General features: G+C 36.4%; 3 protein-coding genes across 3 annotated transcripts; all 3 read right to left on the reverse strand.

The window, feature by feature from the left end:
- Positions 1 to 3,191: 3,191 nt before the first annotated feature.
- Positions 3,192 to 5,266, reverse strand: EAE98_006862 (uncharacterized protein; the record flags this gene model as incomplete). Its single annotated transcript, XM_038954485.1, has 3 exons — positions 3,192 to 3,762; positions 3,822 to 4,968; positions 5,020 to 5,266. 3 exons carry the CDS (start codon positions 5,264 to 5,266, stop codon positions 3,192 to 3,194), a joined length of 1,965 nt encoding a protein of 654 aa, XP_038809165.1.
- A 6,221-nt stretch (positions 5,267 to 11,487) lies between these two features.
- Positions 11,488 to 12,941, reverse strand: EAE98_006863 (uncharacterized protein). Its single transcript, XM_038954486.1, has 2 exons — positions 11,821 to 12,941; positions 11,488 to 11,756 (listed from the first exon to the last, which is right to left on the reverse strand). The coding sequence occupies exons 1-2, from the start codon at positions 12,812 to 12,814 to the stop codon at positions 11,683 to 11,685; spliced, it is 1,068 nt and encodes a 355-aa protein (XP_038809166.1). The 5' UTR covers positions 12,815 to 12,941; the 3' UTR covers positions 11,488 to 11,682.
- Positions 12,942 to 16,490: 3,549 nt separating this feature from the next.
- On the reverse strand, positions 16,491 to 18,068 carry EAE98_006864 (uncharacterized protein; the record flags this gene model as incomplete). The annotated part of the gene is made up of 8 exons (XM_038954487.1): positions 16,491 to 16,953; positions 17,008 to 17,038; positions 17,086 to 17,153; positions 17,209 to 17,348; positions 17,398 to 17,618; positions 17,680 to 17,809; positions 17,856 to 17,986; positions 18,038 to 18,068. The coding sequence occupies 8 exons, from the start codon at positions 18,066 to 18,068 to the stop codon at positions 16,491 to 16,493; spliced, it is 1,215 nt and encodes a 404-aa protein (XP_038809167.1).
- Between the last annotated feature and the right edge of the window lie 1,001 nt (positions 18,069 to 19,069).

A 19,069-nucleotide genomic window follows, 5' to 3' on the forward strand; every position in this document is an offset into this window, starting at 1 on the left:
CTTATACTTATGTTTATCGGTGAGATAAAGTAAATAGCAAACTTAACTAAATAATTAATCAAAAACTCAGTAGTATATATTATTCCCTTTGTTAGAGATATAGTTATATATATAGTCTATATAAATTTAATTGTTTTTCTGAATATATTATTTCTGTTGTAACATTATCTTTTTTGATAATTTTTTATTTAAAGATTTCAGTTTGTTGATGTTAATAAAGCTAATGTTTTTGTAATGGGGTATATCAAATTTATAATCAAATTGATCTTAATACAAAACCTTTATAATCTCCTCCCCAATAATTTTATACTTATCATTTTCAATATTATCAAAATAATATATTATTATAGCTAATTTATTAATAAACTTCTTTTTATAATCATCAATACAATCAATCAAAAGATCATATTCTTTTTCCAAATTTTATTGGGAAATATAATGGAATGAATATATTTAATAAGCAAATTAAAGATCGATTTTATTTTTGAGATTATTATTTATAATAACTATAATTATACTTATTAAACAAATTAATTATATGTCAAAAACAAACAAATAAAAAACCTTATTTATATTTCTTATTAAAATCATAATTACTTTTATAATAGGATTTCTTTTTTTTGAATTTTTCTTTTTTGATAGACTATTTGTTTTGTGTAATAGAAAAAGCAATTGTTTTTTTTTCTATAAGTTAAATAAAAAAATAAATTAATAAAACAAATATTAAAAAAACTATAAATAATTTATTATTGTATATATATTTTTTTATTATTGAATCTATATCGGTGATAACTTATCCTTATTATTGTATCTTCTTTTTAAAATCAAAAGTATATTAACCAAAAGATATAAAAAAATTAATTAATTAAAAAAAAATTTAAAAAAAAAAATTCAATTAATTTATATACTTCAAAGAATTCAATTGATTGTTAGGCTATAGAACAATTTTTTTCACTTCACATACACCTTTTTGTTACAAAAAAGAAAAACCTATACATATACCTATTTATTATATCATTGTAATTAAATAATAACAATACTATTTTATAATTACCAATTTAATAATTAAAATAAATAATTATAAAACTTAAAAACAAACTTTTTCGAAAAAAAAAAATAATATTACAAATCAATATTTAATTATAATTGTAATTGTTTATATACACATACACACACATATACAATTACATATACATAATTAATATATAAATACACTCAATAAACACTTTACTCCCAATTCTATAGTTGTAGATTCTAAGAATAAATTATACCCTACTCTCATAGTTCTTCTAAGGCAAAGCATCACAAAATATACAGGTTGATACTATTATACTAAGGGCTTGTTCGAATTGTTTTTTTAATTTATTAACAAAATAATATGTTAACTAATAATTTAGCCTAAATTTATAAATATAGATTCGAAATTTGTAGTCTACAAAATATAGAGTAATAATATGTTAACAAATGCTAGTCAAAGTTGTATTACAGATTTGGCGAGGCTGTCATACAAATTTTCAAATTTTGTCGACTCACATTTTATAGCTTTTTATAGCCAAATATAGTGTTCAGTAAAACGCTTTTTTCCAATTTTGTAATCAATATAAATTGTTGAGCTACATTAGCGTTCGGTAAACACTCATTTAGGCCTATATTAACAACAAATATAGCTCTATATCGCCTAAAAAATCGATCCGAACGGGCCCTAAAAGTAGAGATTACAGTATATCACAAAAGAAGATAGGAAGATTTTATAGCTAGTTAAACATTTAGAAAACGATACAAAACCTCTGCTACCGATATTTCAAAAGGATTTACAATAGAAAATTCTCAAAGGATTTGAAAAGAAATAAAGAATAAAGAAAATCTTATAACTAAAAAGAGAGATTATAATACCTTTTTAATTATCTAGTATACTAAAAAAAATGATGTTTTAAAATCAAATAAAAATACTAAAAAGAAAGAAAGGAAAAGAATAAAAGAATTAAAAGAATATCAAAAACAAAATCTCAATATTCTCTTATCTTATTATCTAATTATTTTAATAGTAAATCTAAAGGTAAAATGGAAATGTATAAATCAGATATAAATAAAGCTGTAAAAGAAAAAAGAATTGAAAAAAAATATGGGAGTTGGGGAAAGTTTGAGAATAATAAATACTAATAGCAATAATAATAATAATAATAAGGTTGTTTTTATAATAAATATATAGGGTGATATAGAACTAGATTTATAGTATGACTATATGCCTTTTATGTTTATAAAAGACTTTTAAAAAAAAATAAAAAAAAATGAAAAAGGTAATCTAAATATTAAAAATAATAGCGATAATAATAATAATATCGATTTAGGCTTTTATTAATAAATATTATTAAATAACTATATAATTCTATTAATCTCTCTTTTCTCTATATTAATAATTCAATTCTATAATACTTTTATTAATAAACTATTTTTAAAAATATCAAATATATAATATTTTGGAGTTTGAGCGGGGACAATTTGCTTTCCGGGAACATTTGCTTTCCCCGATTAGGAACTAGTCGGCCGCTTATGAGAGCCGACTATTAGTTTTGAAAAGCAATTTTTCTATTGAACTGACAATTGAAACATACCTAGACATTTGTATGATGTTGAATCATTGACTGTCTACCAATACTACCGGATTCGCCTACCTGTATATGAAATTGGCAAAACTTAAAGTACCTACTAGCCTCAATTGTCCGTTCATAATGAGTTCACCTACTCACCAAGTTCAAACCATTCAGACGAGAAGGGCGTGCATCGAAAAAAATAGGGACATTCTTTAACATTCAGAGATAATACAATTCATGTATAATGTATATACACTATCGTCCAATGTCACTCACTCTATGGTACTACACTATCTAAGAACAACGCTGAAAGAATAAAGTCCTCCATTCCCTCAAACTCCAAGGTTTTATGTTCAAGCATACCTAGGAGTGCCCACCAATCCGGCGCCGATTGTTTATTCCCCAAACGCCAATTTGACTCCAATGTCCCAGTTCTTAACGCTAAATTGAAATTTTGTCCCCCGGATTCCGTATGCAAAATGGCGTCCATCCCTGAATTTTTCCTCTCAGGTATTGTTTTGATTTGCGTCTCCCATAGCGTCGTCGAATAAGTGATGAACAATGAAAATTTGGATGCTGGTTTGTAATATGACATATCAATTATAGATATGTATGAGTAAATTGATTTGTTGTGTTTGGTGGTTGATAATGTTGTTGATATGGATGATTCGGTAAGGAGAAGTCGGCAGTTTTCAGAAGAGGATTCAAGATACCGCTTGGAATAGACGGTCTTGGTGGTGCAGATGGTAAATTTGACGTTGGTGCTGGCGTATTAGAAGGGAAAAACTGTGACAAGGAATTCGCTTGTGGCATCATCTGTTGCTGTTGTGCTGTTTCATCTGGCCAACCCCACTTCGTTTTGAGTTCTTTGTGTAAGAACCCAACTCTCCAACCCGTCTCTTTTCGAATTTTTTCGAATATGGTGAGAACTTCTTCTTGTTCGCGACGAACGACTAAACATTCGGCAGCGATAGCTAAAGAGCGAAGCGCGACACTAGCAACTCCCCTGTCCTTGACGTGTGCTACAATGCCACATATGGAACGAGAATGGTCTTGCTGCATATCGTGCATTTCCGCATTTTCTGGACTCAACAACGGATTAATTTGAGGGAGAAGGCACATCGCTGTGTGGTAGAACAATCTACCAACAATTGTGGCACGTTTGAGAAGCCTATAAGTTTGTGATTAGTAGGTTACTTTGTACACCCCGCCTAATGGATGAATACTCACCAGATCTCTGGGAAAGCGGAACTTGAAGTGGTCTGTGACGGATACAAATAAGCCATCGGGTGCATGGTCCGAGGTATACTAGTATTCCAGCTATCACAAAGATTCTTTAATTTTTGCCACTCCGCATACCTAGATTGCATTCGGATTTGTTCGTCGTGTGGTGAAGCCTCCTGAAATCGTGGAATTGATGCCCGGAAGTTTGCGATTTTACCAATGATGTATAGCATCCGATGAACCCATACTTCCTCTCGTCCAGCTTCCAATTCTCGTGAAAAATCCATATCAACTCCCCATTGATCCGGTTCCCAAGCTACCTGCCAATTAAAATGCAAACAACTGAGCAATTCCATACCAACATTAAGCCAAAAGCATGCGGCCCCTACACCAGTACTTCGTGCATTCCATCCACATTCCTTAATCAAAGCTCGTGCTCCGGCAATATGGTTCATACGTTGCATCGCTCTTTCAGACATGATCTCATAAACGTTAAGAATGACAGCTGTAGTTGCACAGATGACAGTATCTCGATCGGGATTTTGTAACGATCGCAACAATTGAGTAGTGGCTGTGTCATAATAATATAATGCTTTGTCCTCCTGGTAAACAGGATTGACAAGAGTCAAATGTCGAGCTCCACATGCTAGGAAAGCATTGAGAAGCATGGGTTCTCCTAGAGAATGGAACGGTAATAACCTAGAGAAGTGTTTCATCGGGTCCATACTATCCATCCATAATCCAACTTCCTCGACGAAAACTTGCATATATAGAACTTCTTCGGGAGTAGTAAGATAATCCCGACTTTCGTTAGGTGGCGTGATGATTTGTTCCGAAGCAGTGTATGCCGTCGGCGCGGTCAAATAACTAGAACTCTCACTACCAGCGTGAGATAAATGCCTACTTGTGTGCCTAGAATGTGAAGAATGTGCCATCTCTTGCTTAGCCCCAAGATTATTATCCATGAAAGTACCAGCAGTCTGTATTGGCGGAAGGGCATTCCCTTGCATCATAGGATCAACAACCACAGGTCGCATAGGATATTCGGTGGGCGGATCTCGAGGAGGAGTAATTGTTTGTTCGATGTGAGCATATCGACTTAAGCCGCCCTTGTATTCTGAAGCAATTTCGCGGGACTCATCTTGGAATTGAACTAAACATGCGTGAGTAAACGTATGGTGAAAATATCCTTAAATCTACTGACCTGACCAGTCTGCTGTAGGAGGGATCATTGGTGGTGATTTGATCTGGGTATCGATAAAATTTAATCGCACCCCTCTTTTGCATTCCCGACTAGATTTCCGGCAATTCAGACAATTTGGTAAACCCTCATCGCATTTCAAATGTCTTTCTCTGCATGTCAAACATCCCGTCCGTACTCGTTTTGGTTTATTTGCAGCGGTCGTTGAAGCCTCCGCAGCAGTTGCGGAAGACGCATCATTTCCTGGCATCTGATTATCTATCTTTGCTCGAACTTTAATCTGCTTGGGCTTTCCATTAATCTTTTGACGTTTTGTAGGTCTAGGACTGTTGTCGCAGATAGGATAAGCTGGGGAAGCGTATCGTTGATCGCCAATGATAGTCAAGTCCGACGTGGTACTGGTAGATCCCGAATATATTGGTGAGGGGTTCGATTGAAGGTATTGATATTCCAGATCGAATCCTGGCGCAAGATAAGGCTGGTTGTATGCCGCCACGATTGGGTATGCTGCGAATCTTCGCAGAAGATTTTCTCGTCGTATCTCCGTATTCCCAATAACATTGGCCAACGAGAAGATATTTGAAGTTGAGATACAATGGCAGATGTTATGCAGATGAAGATCGAAGCAGTGTCACGGTAGAAACCCACAATGATGGTAAATTTTGATTAATATTGAAGTGGGATATCGATTTCATGGACTAAGTAGAACTTGGAATGGAGTCGAAGTAAGTTTTGCATAGGAAGCACGGAAAGCTGTGGATCCGATGTCAAAAAAAAGATGATCTTGATACTCCAGCTGCTCAGGTATCCTTGTGAGGCGAGTGAGGGTCGAGAACAAAGATGATGCAGATTGCCTGTGTCGATAATGGAGATAGAAATGTTCGAAAAAAAGGAATTTGGAAGTAGGGAATCAATTCTTCACATCCATATCTTCACATAAATGTGTAAAAATGCCATCTACCACTTTCTTGCTTTTTTTGACCATTTAAATATCGAAATTATTTCGTTAGACCTGTTGACAGACCTACCTACGGAGTACATCCGCATCCTCTTTATTAATTGGTGGCGGCTAGAAATTATAATGAGTGCAGCAAGAAGCCTGCTTGAAGTGAAGGTACGAAATGTACTGTATAGGGTTAAATTCCCGAACTGATGTATGCAAGTACCTGGCATCTCAATGATCATCGCCCCCCTTGATGCTTTGATTCGGCACGACTTTCAATAATTCGTAAATAAGGATCAAATTCTAGACTCAAGATTTCCTGGTAGATGGATGTGAATGGTGCGATAGGATGGGATTAAGAAATTCACAGATTAGCCAGATGAGAAGAAGATGAGGCTATACTCAGATGAGTTTACCGTCTCCGGTTTTCTCTTCAAGGATTCAACGCCGCCATTCTACTTTGGAGCCGATCCAAGAGTCTGAGTGGAAGGAAGAGTTTAGCCTTGTACGAGAGCGAGCAAAAGTGCGAACACAGCACATAATACCTAGGTAAGAATAAGTGTGGAACTAACTACGAGTGAAAGCAGAGAACTTATTAGAGAAGTACTCCTGAGTTGGATCGATGTCGTCTAATGCATATTCTTACCAATGTTGAAGTCCTGGAAGTCCTGGAATTCATCATACTGTACCTACCTGCCTCGCCTAGCCAAGGGGGCACAGTAGTACGTAGATCTAATTCTGCGTTACTCGTACATTTTGAAAGATCTATTGTTTCCCTTCAGAGCATAAGATGATATATTTCCAACAATATCTTGGTAGTCAGCGTCAATGAGAAAGCATCTGTGTACGTCGATTTAGGAAAAGATCCTCAAGATATCGAATACCTACCATGCCTGTTTTATGGCCTTTTTATTATCCATGATACTCTGGATGGCAATTCCTTTTTGCGCTCAGTGGACAATATGGGCATTACAGCTGATAAATGTCCTTGAATTCATCCAGAGGCGTTTCTTATATGGTTAGTAAGTGATTTTAAGATATTACCTTCCTCATATGGTAAGGTCAAGACCCCAAAGTAAGATCAGTGTGTCTGTCCATCCAGTGTCTTATTCGAACACTTTCTAGAACTCCACGAGTACAATAAATGTTTGCCATCCAGTGCCGACAAGAGATACAGACTTCTCATCATGTGTACCACGTACACAAGAATTGCGATATTCTCACCGCCGATCCATGTTCATATCACAAACCTCGCGACGTACATGTTCGATTTCCCTCCTCCTCGGGATGTACTGAGGCCGATTTGAATCATTTGACCAAAACCCCAAAAATAGATTTTCGTCTAATGAAAAAAGAAATTTTAGAATCTATATAATGTGTTTATAGAAATTTTATAAAGAAAGATAGAATTCAATCTTATTAAAAGTTTTTTGTAGAATAAATTATATTATTGAATAGTCTTTAGGGTTAATTTTATTTATATATTTTTAGAATTCATTTCGAAATTTTTTATAAGAAGTGTATTAATATTTAAAATCTATCATTAAATAATTTTCCTTATAATGCATAAACTACTTTAGGATAAGCGAAATAAGCAAGCAAGCTTAGTAAGAATTCCTTATTTCAATTTTTATCTTGTTTAAATAATATAATTAATATAGCTTTAATTAGTTTCTATAATATTGAAAAAAAAAAACATTCAATTCAGTATATAACCCTAAAGAAGCTTATAAAATTAAGAAGAAAGTAGTATAATTATTAATTGAAGTTTAAGGAATCGATTGGTATAGTTACTTTTGAATTATTTCAAAATATAAAATTGATATTTAATATATTATTATTATAATTATTTCAATTATATTTATTTTATATTGATACCTCAAATATTAGGTACTATGACTAATCAAGTTTCAGCTAATCTCTTCAATAGTATAGAATTTCTTAGATTCAGTATATAACCTTAAAGAAATTAATAAAATGAAAAGAAAGGAAGTATAACTATTAATTAGAGTTTAAAGAATCGATTGATATATTTCTTTATGAATTATCTCAAAAATTGAAATTTATATTCAATATAATAATATTTTATTAAATTTTAATAATAATTAAATTTCAATATCAAGTCTATTATTCTACAAATACTATTATATTAGATATAAATTTCAATTTTTGAAATAATTTATAAAGAAATATATCAATCGATTCCTTAAGTTCTAATTAATAATTGTGCTTCTTTTCTTTTCATTTTATCAATCCCTTTAAAGTTGTGTACTGAATTGAATACTTTTTCTTTGTATAAAAGTACATCATTAAATTCTAAATATATTTTTAGCTTAAGCGAAAATCTATTTTTGGGGTTTTGACCAAATGATTCAAATCGGCCTCAGTAGATGTGACAGTATGTACAATGTAAGATTGACTTGCAGGACTTTTGATTCTCTTGGCAGATCGGCCCGGGAATCGATCTTGAAGACCCCGTTTGCTTTAAAAAGAACATGTTGCATTTCACGTGATGAACACAATCTCCACTTCTCGTTAGAACGATCTCAGAGATCTGTGAATCAACGTTGGATCTTTTCATGCATCAATAATATATAGATGTGTCAAGCGTCGCTTACTTTTGATCTACCGATGTTAATCTATATTATGCTTCATTGGAGCCGTATGATGTCGAAGGTGACTGGATCAACGAAACGACTTTCTATTCAAGCTTCATCTAACCGTTACGTCAGTTATGTATTCGTGCATATGGGCGTGGATCATGAACATGGATAGTATAGATTACTGCAGTCATCAATAAGTATGACTTCTTCACAAGCAAGTCAGCATTAGACCTGCATATCAGAACTCTATGAGAGTCTTAAGTCGATAGGGAATGGTCGCAACCAGGATTTGGGTATCAAAAACTGACATGTCTGCGGGTTTAAGTCATGCTTACAACAAGCGTAAAGACTACAAATGTACGTACAACTGTCTAATTAGATCTTCACTCACTGTTCGTTTCTTACCCATTTACTTCTTACTACGCTTAACCCCCCCCTCCACGATCTATATACAGAACCTTCCCATCTGTGAAGGACAAACTGACAGGCTCTTCTATTTTCGTTGACAATTGAAGTTTGCAAGTTCTATAAGTATCTCTACTATCTGCAGAAGTCTCTGCATTTACCCGCGGTTGGAAGTTGTCCTATTCATAGTCAATGAAATATCATCGAAATGACACTACCGCGGAAGCCAAGATCTGTACTCCTTGACTTGTAAAGTTCCATTACTATGTCTATCTTATAGAGCATGCGAACTTCTGCAGTTGTAATATCAAGCTCGAAACGCTTTCTATGGTGTTTTCGGTCCTGCCTGGCTGGGGCTACAGTCGTCAAATCGGATGAAGCTAATTAGGATCTGGCCAAGCAATGTCTTGCTATTTTGAAATCTTAAACATTGAGGACGCTCGCTTGCTTTCTTTCAATGAAGCAAATATCTTTGGGTGCTTTGAGAATAGAGCGTGAAGTTTGAGGTAGGATCAGAGCATGAAAACCCATTGGCTTTCCACGCTTCATCAACAGACAGTATCATTCGAAGCCACAGTTTCCAATACCACCATTATAACATGCATGAGCAATGTCATTAAGCTCTTTATATCTCAATCGCATCATCCTGAGGACCAGAACCTGTGTATGTAAAGGCTATTGAAAACACGCCATTTGAATTTTGAGCTTCTGCGCAGGTCCTCCTTTTTCGCAAACGCCTTACAAGATAAGATGGAACTGCTCTGCGACTTTAATTGCTCTTTGGGTATTCTTCTACAAATTACAAGCTTGACTGATCTCACGGTCCATCTCGCGAATATAGCCTCTTTACTTTCTGGTTAGATACCACGTACATGCTCAGGTCTCCAACCTTTTCAAGTCGCTCAACATATTCATCAGTGTATTTTCATGATATCGATCCTCTTTCAATGCACCTCCTTGGCATGAGGATCGAATATCTTACCCTGTTTGAGACTCTCAACCCTTTTCAATCTCTCAAACAAACCGAGTTTCTCAACGCATTTGAAGTAGAAAGAATGTCTTTACAAATTACAATTTCATCCCATGTCAAATTGAGTTCTCTCCCGATTATTCATGATCCTCTCAACCAACCATTATCTGTTGTCTAAAACCTTTCCCAAACACACCTCCAGAATATGAATTTTTCCCCAAAAAGTATTCCTCACAATTTCATTAACACTACACGATAAGGCGCTTGTTTTTGTATGTACTATAATTCATTCCACATCATCTTTTCCGTTTAAATTCACGTCCATCATCACAGTCGGTCAGCCGCTACGTTATAAACATTCGAAAGCGTGTAATTTGTTGGATCTCGACAGTACCTTGTCGACCGTCGGGTTTCATGCGGACTTCTCTCTTGCTATTAAGAAAGTCGACGGAGAATGCAATGTAAATGCTGTGAGCCAAGTAGACGCAGTGTGTATCCAACATTCTATGTCCCAATTCAAAGGACTGAGGCAAAGATGATAGAATTCCACATTATGCGTCTTTATGTAACGTCTGATTACCTGCTTTGGATTTTCCCAGCTCCGCTATTCATATCTCAATATCATGGTAGTGAGATTTGTAGTATTTCAAAGTATCCACAGATCTGGTCCAGTGTCTTTTGGATTGTATATTCGGCTACTTCTATCAATTGGTATTGGTATATATTTCGCTTCAGCATCATTTTCTCATCTGATGGGTACAAGAACCCCCCTCAAGTAGCCTCTCTCTTCTCGAAAAATCTCCCCAGCTTATCTGCTCGTATATCAGACAATGATAATATCCATCCAAGGATCAATACCTCGGATATCATATCGGTATGTAGCATTATCGCGAAAGATTCTCTTCATCTAGTATTCTCAGGATACAACAGAGTATCTTGCATAATTCCAAATACAAATCTTGCGATCTTAACTGAAGAATTTTCACAGACCTATTCCACGAATCTGAAATTCGAGAACGGACGTGTGAAATACTCATATGTTTCAAAGAAAATCTTGATATTTCATGGAAAAAAACACTTTCTGACGCATACGGTTAGGGTCTGAGATTTGGAGGTGAAGTCTATATATATCCCGCCATAATTAATACTGCAGATAGAGATAGAGTAGTTGAGAATAATGAGGAGATGCAAGTGGGCACTGTTGCTGATATCATATTGCGTTCATGTTGTTGTTACTTATACGTGATACGCTGGGTTTGAATGGCGCTGAAGGCCAAAGGAGAACGAACTGCAAAAGTTTGGTCGGTTTTCATATGTAAATGGGTGGGTATGATAATCTTTGAGTTTCGTTTTAAAACATATTGGTCTGTTATAAAATTTTATCAGATCTATAGATCGAAGTGGAGGTGCTCTTGAATATATTGTTGATGGTATCTTGCTCAATCGCGTGTGTCGCTCATATTCACAATTATACCTGCTGCCACCATCTATGAATCTCGCCCCTTAGGATCTCATAAGCGAGCGGTTCTAAGAATATTTAGAAATGTCAGTCTAGAGCACCAATCACGGATCGGCACATGGATTATTAGCTATTAAAAATATCATTATTCTCCATATTTTCGCATATACATATATATCTATTCCACATCAGCGTCAAACACACATACATTCATGCCATTCTATTTTCTGAAATACTATTCCATATCTCCACCACATTCATCGACATCACTCCCAGGCGTTAATGGCTAAAACCCAGTGGTATCGATCTTGACGATACTCCCTGCTACGGTCACGGTTCCATTGATGGGTAATGCCAATCCTATTCCCAATTAGTCCCGTCAAACTTGCAAATGACAAAACGCAGGGGAGAAGGGGATACTTACCACCACTAGTAGCCAAATACAAAATATTAGCATCCTTGGCAGTTCTTCCAAAATGACCCGAAGTAACACCAGCCAACGTAGTCGAAACATTACTTCCAGCGACCAAAGTAGCTTGAGAAGCTCCGACAGGAATGTAACTCAACTCATCCATTTGGTTTTGCGCAACCCAGATGGTTCCGTCGTTCTTGAAAATAAAATCATCTGCTTTGGGAACATTGCTTACGACGACTGAGCTGGAGCCAATTGGGGTTCCATCGCTTGCAATCTTGATTTTGTTAAGAGTACCCACAGCGGTGTTGGTCCAGTAGAGATAGGACTTGGAGATTTTGATACCGTTGACCCCGAGATTGGTGGAGGCGCCCGCGGGGAACTTCATCTTGGGATCGTTGACAGCGATGGAGTAGGCGCCGGTGGTGACGCAGACTTTGTAGACCCAGCCATTGTAGATATCTCCTACGAGAACATTTTCATTGTCCAATGTGGTCATTCCGTTGAGGAAATCGGCACCGGGGATATCGACGATTTTTGTTACGGTGGCGGGAGAGGTGATGGTTCCGTTTCTTTGAGCAAAGGTGTTCATGTTGATTTTCCAGATGGAGTTTACGCCGCTGGTTTTGACGAAGGAGTCGTCGACTTGGGCGGAGGTGATGACGTAGAAGACATCTTTTGTGGTTTCGGAGATACCTAGTGCGCCTTTGTAGGTAGTGGCATTGAAGGTGGTGACGGTGATGGGCTCAAATGCGTTTGTGGGGGAGACGAGGAGAACCTCGGGGGTATCGAGACGGGAGACGAGAAGGTTGCCGTTGGATCTGATGGCGAAGTTCTCGCACCATGAAGGGAAGTCAAAGGTCTTCACAACACTGACTGTTAGGGGGAGGGATGGGGTAAGTTTGGAGATGGCTACTGAGCTGGGGCTTGCGATGGGAGTGCACGTGCTCAGAGAGGGGAGGAAGGTAAGGGCTGCAAGAGCCGTGCTCATTACTGAAGTCTTCATCCTGGCGAGAAACGGTACCTAGAGCGAACGGGTAGAGTGGCAAATGAGATGAGTAGATGAAAAGAGATGAGGTGAGAGAACAAAGTAAAAAAACGAGATGAAGAAGATACTGGGATAAGAAGCACTATCAACAAGTGAAGAAAGTAGACGGAAGTATATAGGCTCAATAAATTCCAACCTCTGAGTTCTCCAACGCTTGAATCACGGATATTAAACTACTACATTTAGAATACCAATCAAAAGCGGGACTATTGGATGTACACATCAGACCATCCAAATGGGAATTGGTATCGAATGGAATCGACACTTCGGTCCCGATCAACTCTACATTCGATTTAACAATATGAGCAAGGCAAGAAAGCAACGCAAAAGTACATCGATTGAAAGAAGGAAAGGATACAAAAATCCCATGGATTTTTCGACGTCTGGGTTCAATCTCCGTGATGTGGCTGGGATGCCCGGAGCTTGCTGATAAACTAGGGTATATGGGGGAGGTCGGTTGGTTTCCGTCTGCAAGGACCAAGGGGTTGTTGGGTGGAGTGCTCTGGGTTTCTCGGGGGCTTCGCCTATCTGGTATCAATACTGTTGCGCTAGAGTGGGAGAATTACTTACAGAGTAGATACATGCACAGAGGCAATCTTTTAGATATCTTCTAGAGTTTGAGGGTCTATCGGTTGAAAGAAAGACTTTATATCGTCCGAAAAATGATAACAACAATATAACCAGTGCAGTCAGTACCAGTGCAGTCAGTACAACACAGTACAGCCACCAATTCAACCACAAACAACAATCGCTTCATTCTCGTACACCTACACAAGGAGACAAGTAAGTACACCAAACAACCACAAATCCGCATCCCCATTCCGGCCCCCAAATTCCGAGCCCGTCTCGATTCCACACCCCCATCCACAAACCATAAGCTCATCTAACGGGCCCTAATCTGCGTTCCGCAGCCCAGTCTTGCACTGCGAATGCTTGTGCGAGAGAAATTAAGCTTCAGCGCTTTTATACAATATGCTACAGAAAAGCTTATTCATTCCAATGCTCAGCCATCCTTCATTACAAATCATAGTTTACCCGCTATTCTGTGTCATGTGGAGAGCGCTGAATCCAACTTGCTAACTATCCGTAGATTATGGAGTATATACAATACTTCCCTGGGACGGAAAATACTTTGTAGGACATCAAGTTATTCGAGGAGATCATACATATGTGAGATTATGTTGGAGATATTTCATTCTTTATAACAATCAATGTATCTAATTATTTAAATCCATGCAAGTATGGAAATTATACTATACTATCTATTCATATTAAACCTATCAACATAACTTCTTAACTCAAAAATCCTCAAACCACAGCCCAAAATCCCGATATACTAATTTGATACCAAATAAGTCGGTTACCCTACTTTCGGGCCAACAGGGTTTTGGGCCATCCTTTTACACCAAAAACCATTTTTTAGGTCTATTAATATCTTTATTAATATATAATACAATTCAATGAAAATTTGTATATATATAATTTAAATCGATTTAAGCTTATTCTGAAATTTTTAGATTTTTAGAATTTTTCTGTATTGAGAGCTAGAGTTTCAAAATATCGATTTTCAAATTTGTATGGGAATCATATACAAATTTAGAATTTTTATAAAATCTTTAATAACTTTTTAATAACAATTATTAAAAGAAAACTATATATATTTCTGAAATATTTGAGCTTGAATCTATATAGAAATTCAAAAAAAATTCAAAAAAATTAACAGATATAGAGATATAGTATACAGTGAGTTTAGAGTAGTATAAATAATCCCTGTCATTTTGAAAGTATCTTTTTAAATATTTATTTATGAGAATTTTTTTATTTTTTTTGAATCTATTATATGAAATATATTATAAAGTGATAGTGAAATTTTATAATATATTTTTAGCAATTTTTATTCGAAAGTTATTAAAGATTTTATAAAAGTTTCAAATTTGTATGTGATTCCTATACAAATTTAAAAATCGATATTTTGAAACTCTAGATCTCAATACAGAAAAATCCTAAAAATCTGAAAATTTCAGAATAAGCTTAAATCGATCTAAATTATATATATATAAATTTTCATGAAATTCTATTTATAAATGAGAGAGTTAAAATTTCCATTTTTGGTGTAAAAAGTGGCCCAAAAGGGGGGTGGCCAGAAAGTGGGGTATCCGATTTATTAAAAAAAAAACACTCTACATTCAAATCTTCCCATATCCCAACATCTCAACATCCCAAGTTCTTCCGTCTGACCAACGAGTTCCCCCCTCCCCTCCCTACGGAGGAGTACAGTAGCAACACAAACCCCTCCCCCTCATTACAAAAATCAATTGCAAGCCCCAATACACACTTACAATCTCCCTCCCTCATCTCTCATCCCTCATCCTCAAACAAAGTCCAGCCCAGTCCATCCACAACCCATTGGCTATAGCTACCCCATCCCACCAATATGGTTGTATCCAACACAGATTACAATACTTTACAGATTTTTCCCTCTGTAAAATACAATACAATAAAGTAAAATAACATAAAACGCATACCAACATATAAAAAATAGACATGGGGTACGTATACATTTTCCCATTTTCTCATTTTCCCCTCTCTTCCCTTTCGAGCATTTCCCTTCCGAGCATTTCCAATTTTTAGTTTTCGTGAGAATTATTCTTTTCTCTTTTCATATGAGTTGGTTATTTGGTTTTTTGATTATTTGGTTATCATTTGGAGGGAGGGATAGATAGATAGATGGATGTTGATATTGATATCAATATCGATATTTGTTTGGAGTTGTATTTTTATTTTATTTTATTTTATTTTATTTTATTTTATTTTATTTTATTTTATTTATTTATTTTTATTTTATTTTATTTTATTTTATTTTATTTTATTTTATTTTATTTTATTTTATTTTATTTTATTTTATTTTATTTTATTTTATTTTATTTTATTTTATTTTATTTTATTTTATTTTATTTTATTTTATTTTATTTATTTTATTTTATTTTATTTTATTTTATTTTATTTTATTTTATTTATTTTATTTTATTTTATTTTATTTTATTTTATTTTATTTTATTTTATTTTATTTTATTTTATTTATTTTATTTTATTTTATTTTATTTTATTTATTTAATTTTTATTTGTTTCGGTTTTGCTCAATCCAATTGATTACTAAAGAAAATTAAAGAGAGGTATAAGATATATAGTGAGGGAGGGTATTGTATATACATATATATTTCCCAGTACGGATCTGAGTAATCTTAATAAGGTGTGTAGATGAGATTATATTCGAATGACGACGATTATGATGATGCCGTCTTGCGAGCGCGGGAGGAGGATGAAAATTTACGATTTAAATATCCAAGTAAAGTATACAGATTCAAATCCAGGTGCTTCTCACTAGTACGTCTTCAAACTCGAGATACGATGGAAAAATCAATGTGAGATTACAGAAGCTGATTTTGAGGGTATGTAAGATCTTACAAAGAGATGATTTGCTGTAGTATATCCACATTCATATCCATATCCATATTCATCCCAGATTCATCCCAGATTCATCCCAGATTCATCCCAGATTCCATTCCCATTCCAACACCGAATTAAGACCCAATAGCCCAATAAAACGTAACCCAAAACTCACGCCGAGTAATTTTCACGCCATCGAAACATTACTCAGAATACTCATACTCCCTTTACTCGCTCTTTTCGGCACCATGAATGTATGATTTCGCCCTCTCTCCCTCTCCGACTCTCCCTTCTCGATATCCTCGTCCCCCGTCTCTTCAACCCTCACACTATAGCTAACTTCCTTCTTCACCACCCACGGTTCCAGAACCCTTTCCTTCTCCCCCTGTATCGGTAAAATGTGATCTTCGCTCCCCTTATCATCGATCGGCATCCCATCCCGCGAATCCTTCAGCCCCAAATCATCATCGCTTATCTCACTAAACATATGATTATTCTGTATTGATTTTCTCTTATTACTATAGCCTGACATCTCAAAAGTAGGAGCCGTAGAGCCATTGCGGGTGGTGAAATCGCCGGACCTAAGACGGACAAAGAGGGGACGGAGTAGTGGAACTGAAGAGGCGATCACGACGAGATTGGATTCGACTCTATTTTCGGAAGGTCAGGAAATAGTCATATGGAAATTGAAGGGGAGAACTTACTGTACCCAAACGAAGAATGGGACTGTATTGTCTGGTATTGTCAGCGGGTTGTTAGTTAATGATCAACATGGTACTTACAGGTATAATCTCCTCGGTCGGCAAGTACTCTAATATACACAATCTTCATGATAACTCCCACAAAGGCGCTGCGAGAAGTTGAAATTAGGAAATGTGACAAAAGAAGCTAGGAGTAGAACTCACAGTAAACTTAGACTGAGCAAGAATACCAAGCCAAATTTCGTCCGACGATTCATCTGTAAACTCCACAACATTGTTGCCGGTAGACAAGTCAAAAAGAGATCCGTGAGGCCATTCCAACTCGTATGTGCGTAGCCGATATACTAATGTGCCATTAGAAATTATTCAAGTGATAATGGTGTCTAGACCCACAGTTTGGTAAGACTCAGGCCAGCATGAAGATACAATTGATGTGTCCCACAAAGCTCGAATGTCGTTACATTGAACGTACAATGTGACGACAACAACACAATTTGGAATAAATTGCACCCAAAATAATGTCCATAGAGCTGCGTGCTTTAATTTAGAAGTTCCAAATAGCTGTAGCATGAGGATAATGAAGGACATTCGACCAAAAGTTGAGCCCATGACACCTGGCGAACACAAACGTTAGAGAGATATCTTGTATAGAGACTCTTACTAAAGTGAACTTACCAAAAGATTGCCCAATTGCGTTATATTTCATGGCCTCAATCCTATCAAATGGATCGAGATATGCGTAATGTCGTCCCCAGCCATAGTGATATTGTACTGTGATCAAAGCTGCCATGGAAGAAATGGTACACTTCATCATCAGTTATGTTCCGTGGCTCATGAGGTAGAGAACATACCATCGATACAACGACCAAAGCATCACTAAGTCCTAGTTGACGGGTGATGAATCTTTGCGTCATGCATCTTGCGATAACAATGGTGATTGAGACAGCATTGAGAGCCCAGATCACAGCCAGACCTTTTCCGCCTATAAATTGAGTCAGCGACAGCGAGTCATTGAAGATTTGAAGTTGCTCACCAATGTTAATATCAGGCCCCACAGCCGTCATGTTGGAACGTCGACTTTTACTTACTCAAAGTATATCTCGATCGACAACCGAAAGAGCGGGGTCTGAGCAGGTAAAAGTAAACATTGAGAAACCATATCGCCACGGCTGGTCTACAGGGGCCCAGAAAGATCCATCAATCATAGAAGCCATAGAAAGACCGGATGAACCCTTTCTTCCCTATCCGTTCGTGCCTTGCAGTTTCTGCTTGGGTAGCGACGCAATGTGATCGCGGTTTGAACAGGCCATTATCATTCGTGAATATAGGCCCAAAAAAGGACTACAGGGAGATACGAAGCCTCGAGTGATTAAGCTTAACCACCAAAACCAGAAAGACTAACCGCGTAGGTTCGTATTTCGGTTCATATCGATCCATATTAAAACAAGGGATGTGAAATTTCGTCTCAAGGAAAAGTACCGTGCGTGCAGGTGGATAAATCCACATGTGGAAAGGAAACCGTGCGAACAAACCTCTCATCCGAGTTGTAATCTTGACCCACATTACAATCTGACATACAGGCCCCGGGGTATCAAAATCTAACTGCCCTAGAAAGGAATCGTTCTCCGGATGCTCAAATCGTTCCGGTCTTCGAAACACGGCTGAATATTTTCCTCACAAAGAATTGATCCCCACAAGCACTTGCAACACAAGATTGTCGAATGATAACCTCTAGAATACATCCATTCGCATGCAACTCTAAAGCTTACGACAGCTTGCATCTGGTGTGGTAGGTTTAGAGATTCATATGGTTTTTTTTTGAAGACAATGGCTTCGGCAATCGTTGGTTCGGGTTTAGGCGATACTAGTTGGTACCTGCATCTGACTGACTGTTATCATATGAAACCTTTAGTCTTCTGGTGAATAAAGTTCTGACGAATGATTTTCGGCAAGTATAGCCGAGAAAGCTCCTGGCGCTTTCCTCTCCCAGTACGCCAAATTGGCCAATATCTTTTAATGTTAATGAATGGGTATATAGAGAGAGGATCCAGAGTCTTTCGACCCA

The sequence above is a fragment of the Botrytis deweyae genome (assembly GCF_014898535.1).
Source record: "Botrytis deweyae strain B1 chromosome Unknown BDEW_015, whole genome shotgun sequence".
In the NCBI taxonomy this organism is placed as follows: domain Eukaryota; kingdom Fungi; phylum Ascomycota; class Leotiomycetes; order Helotiales; family Sclerotiniaceae; genus Botrytis; species Botrytis deweyae.

Coding starts and splice junctions, on each gene's coding strand:
- EAE98_006863 (XM_038954486.1), bottom strand. CDS start 12,814: ATGAAGACTTCAGTAATGAGCACGGCTCTTGCAGCCCTTACCTTCCTC. Junction 11,757..11,820: donor GTATTTGGCTACTAGTGGTG/GTAAGTATCCCC, acceptor AATTGGGAATAG/GATTGGCATTACCCATCAAT.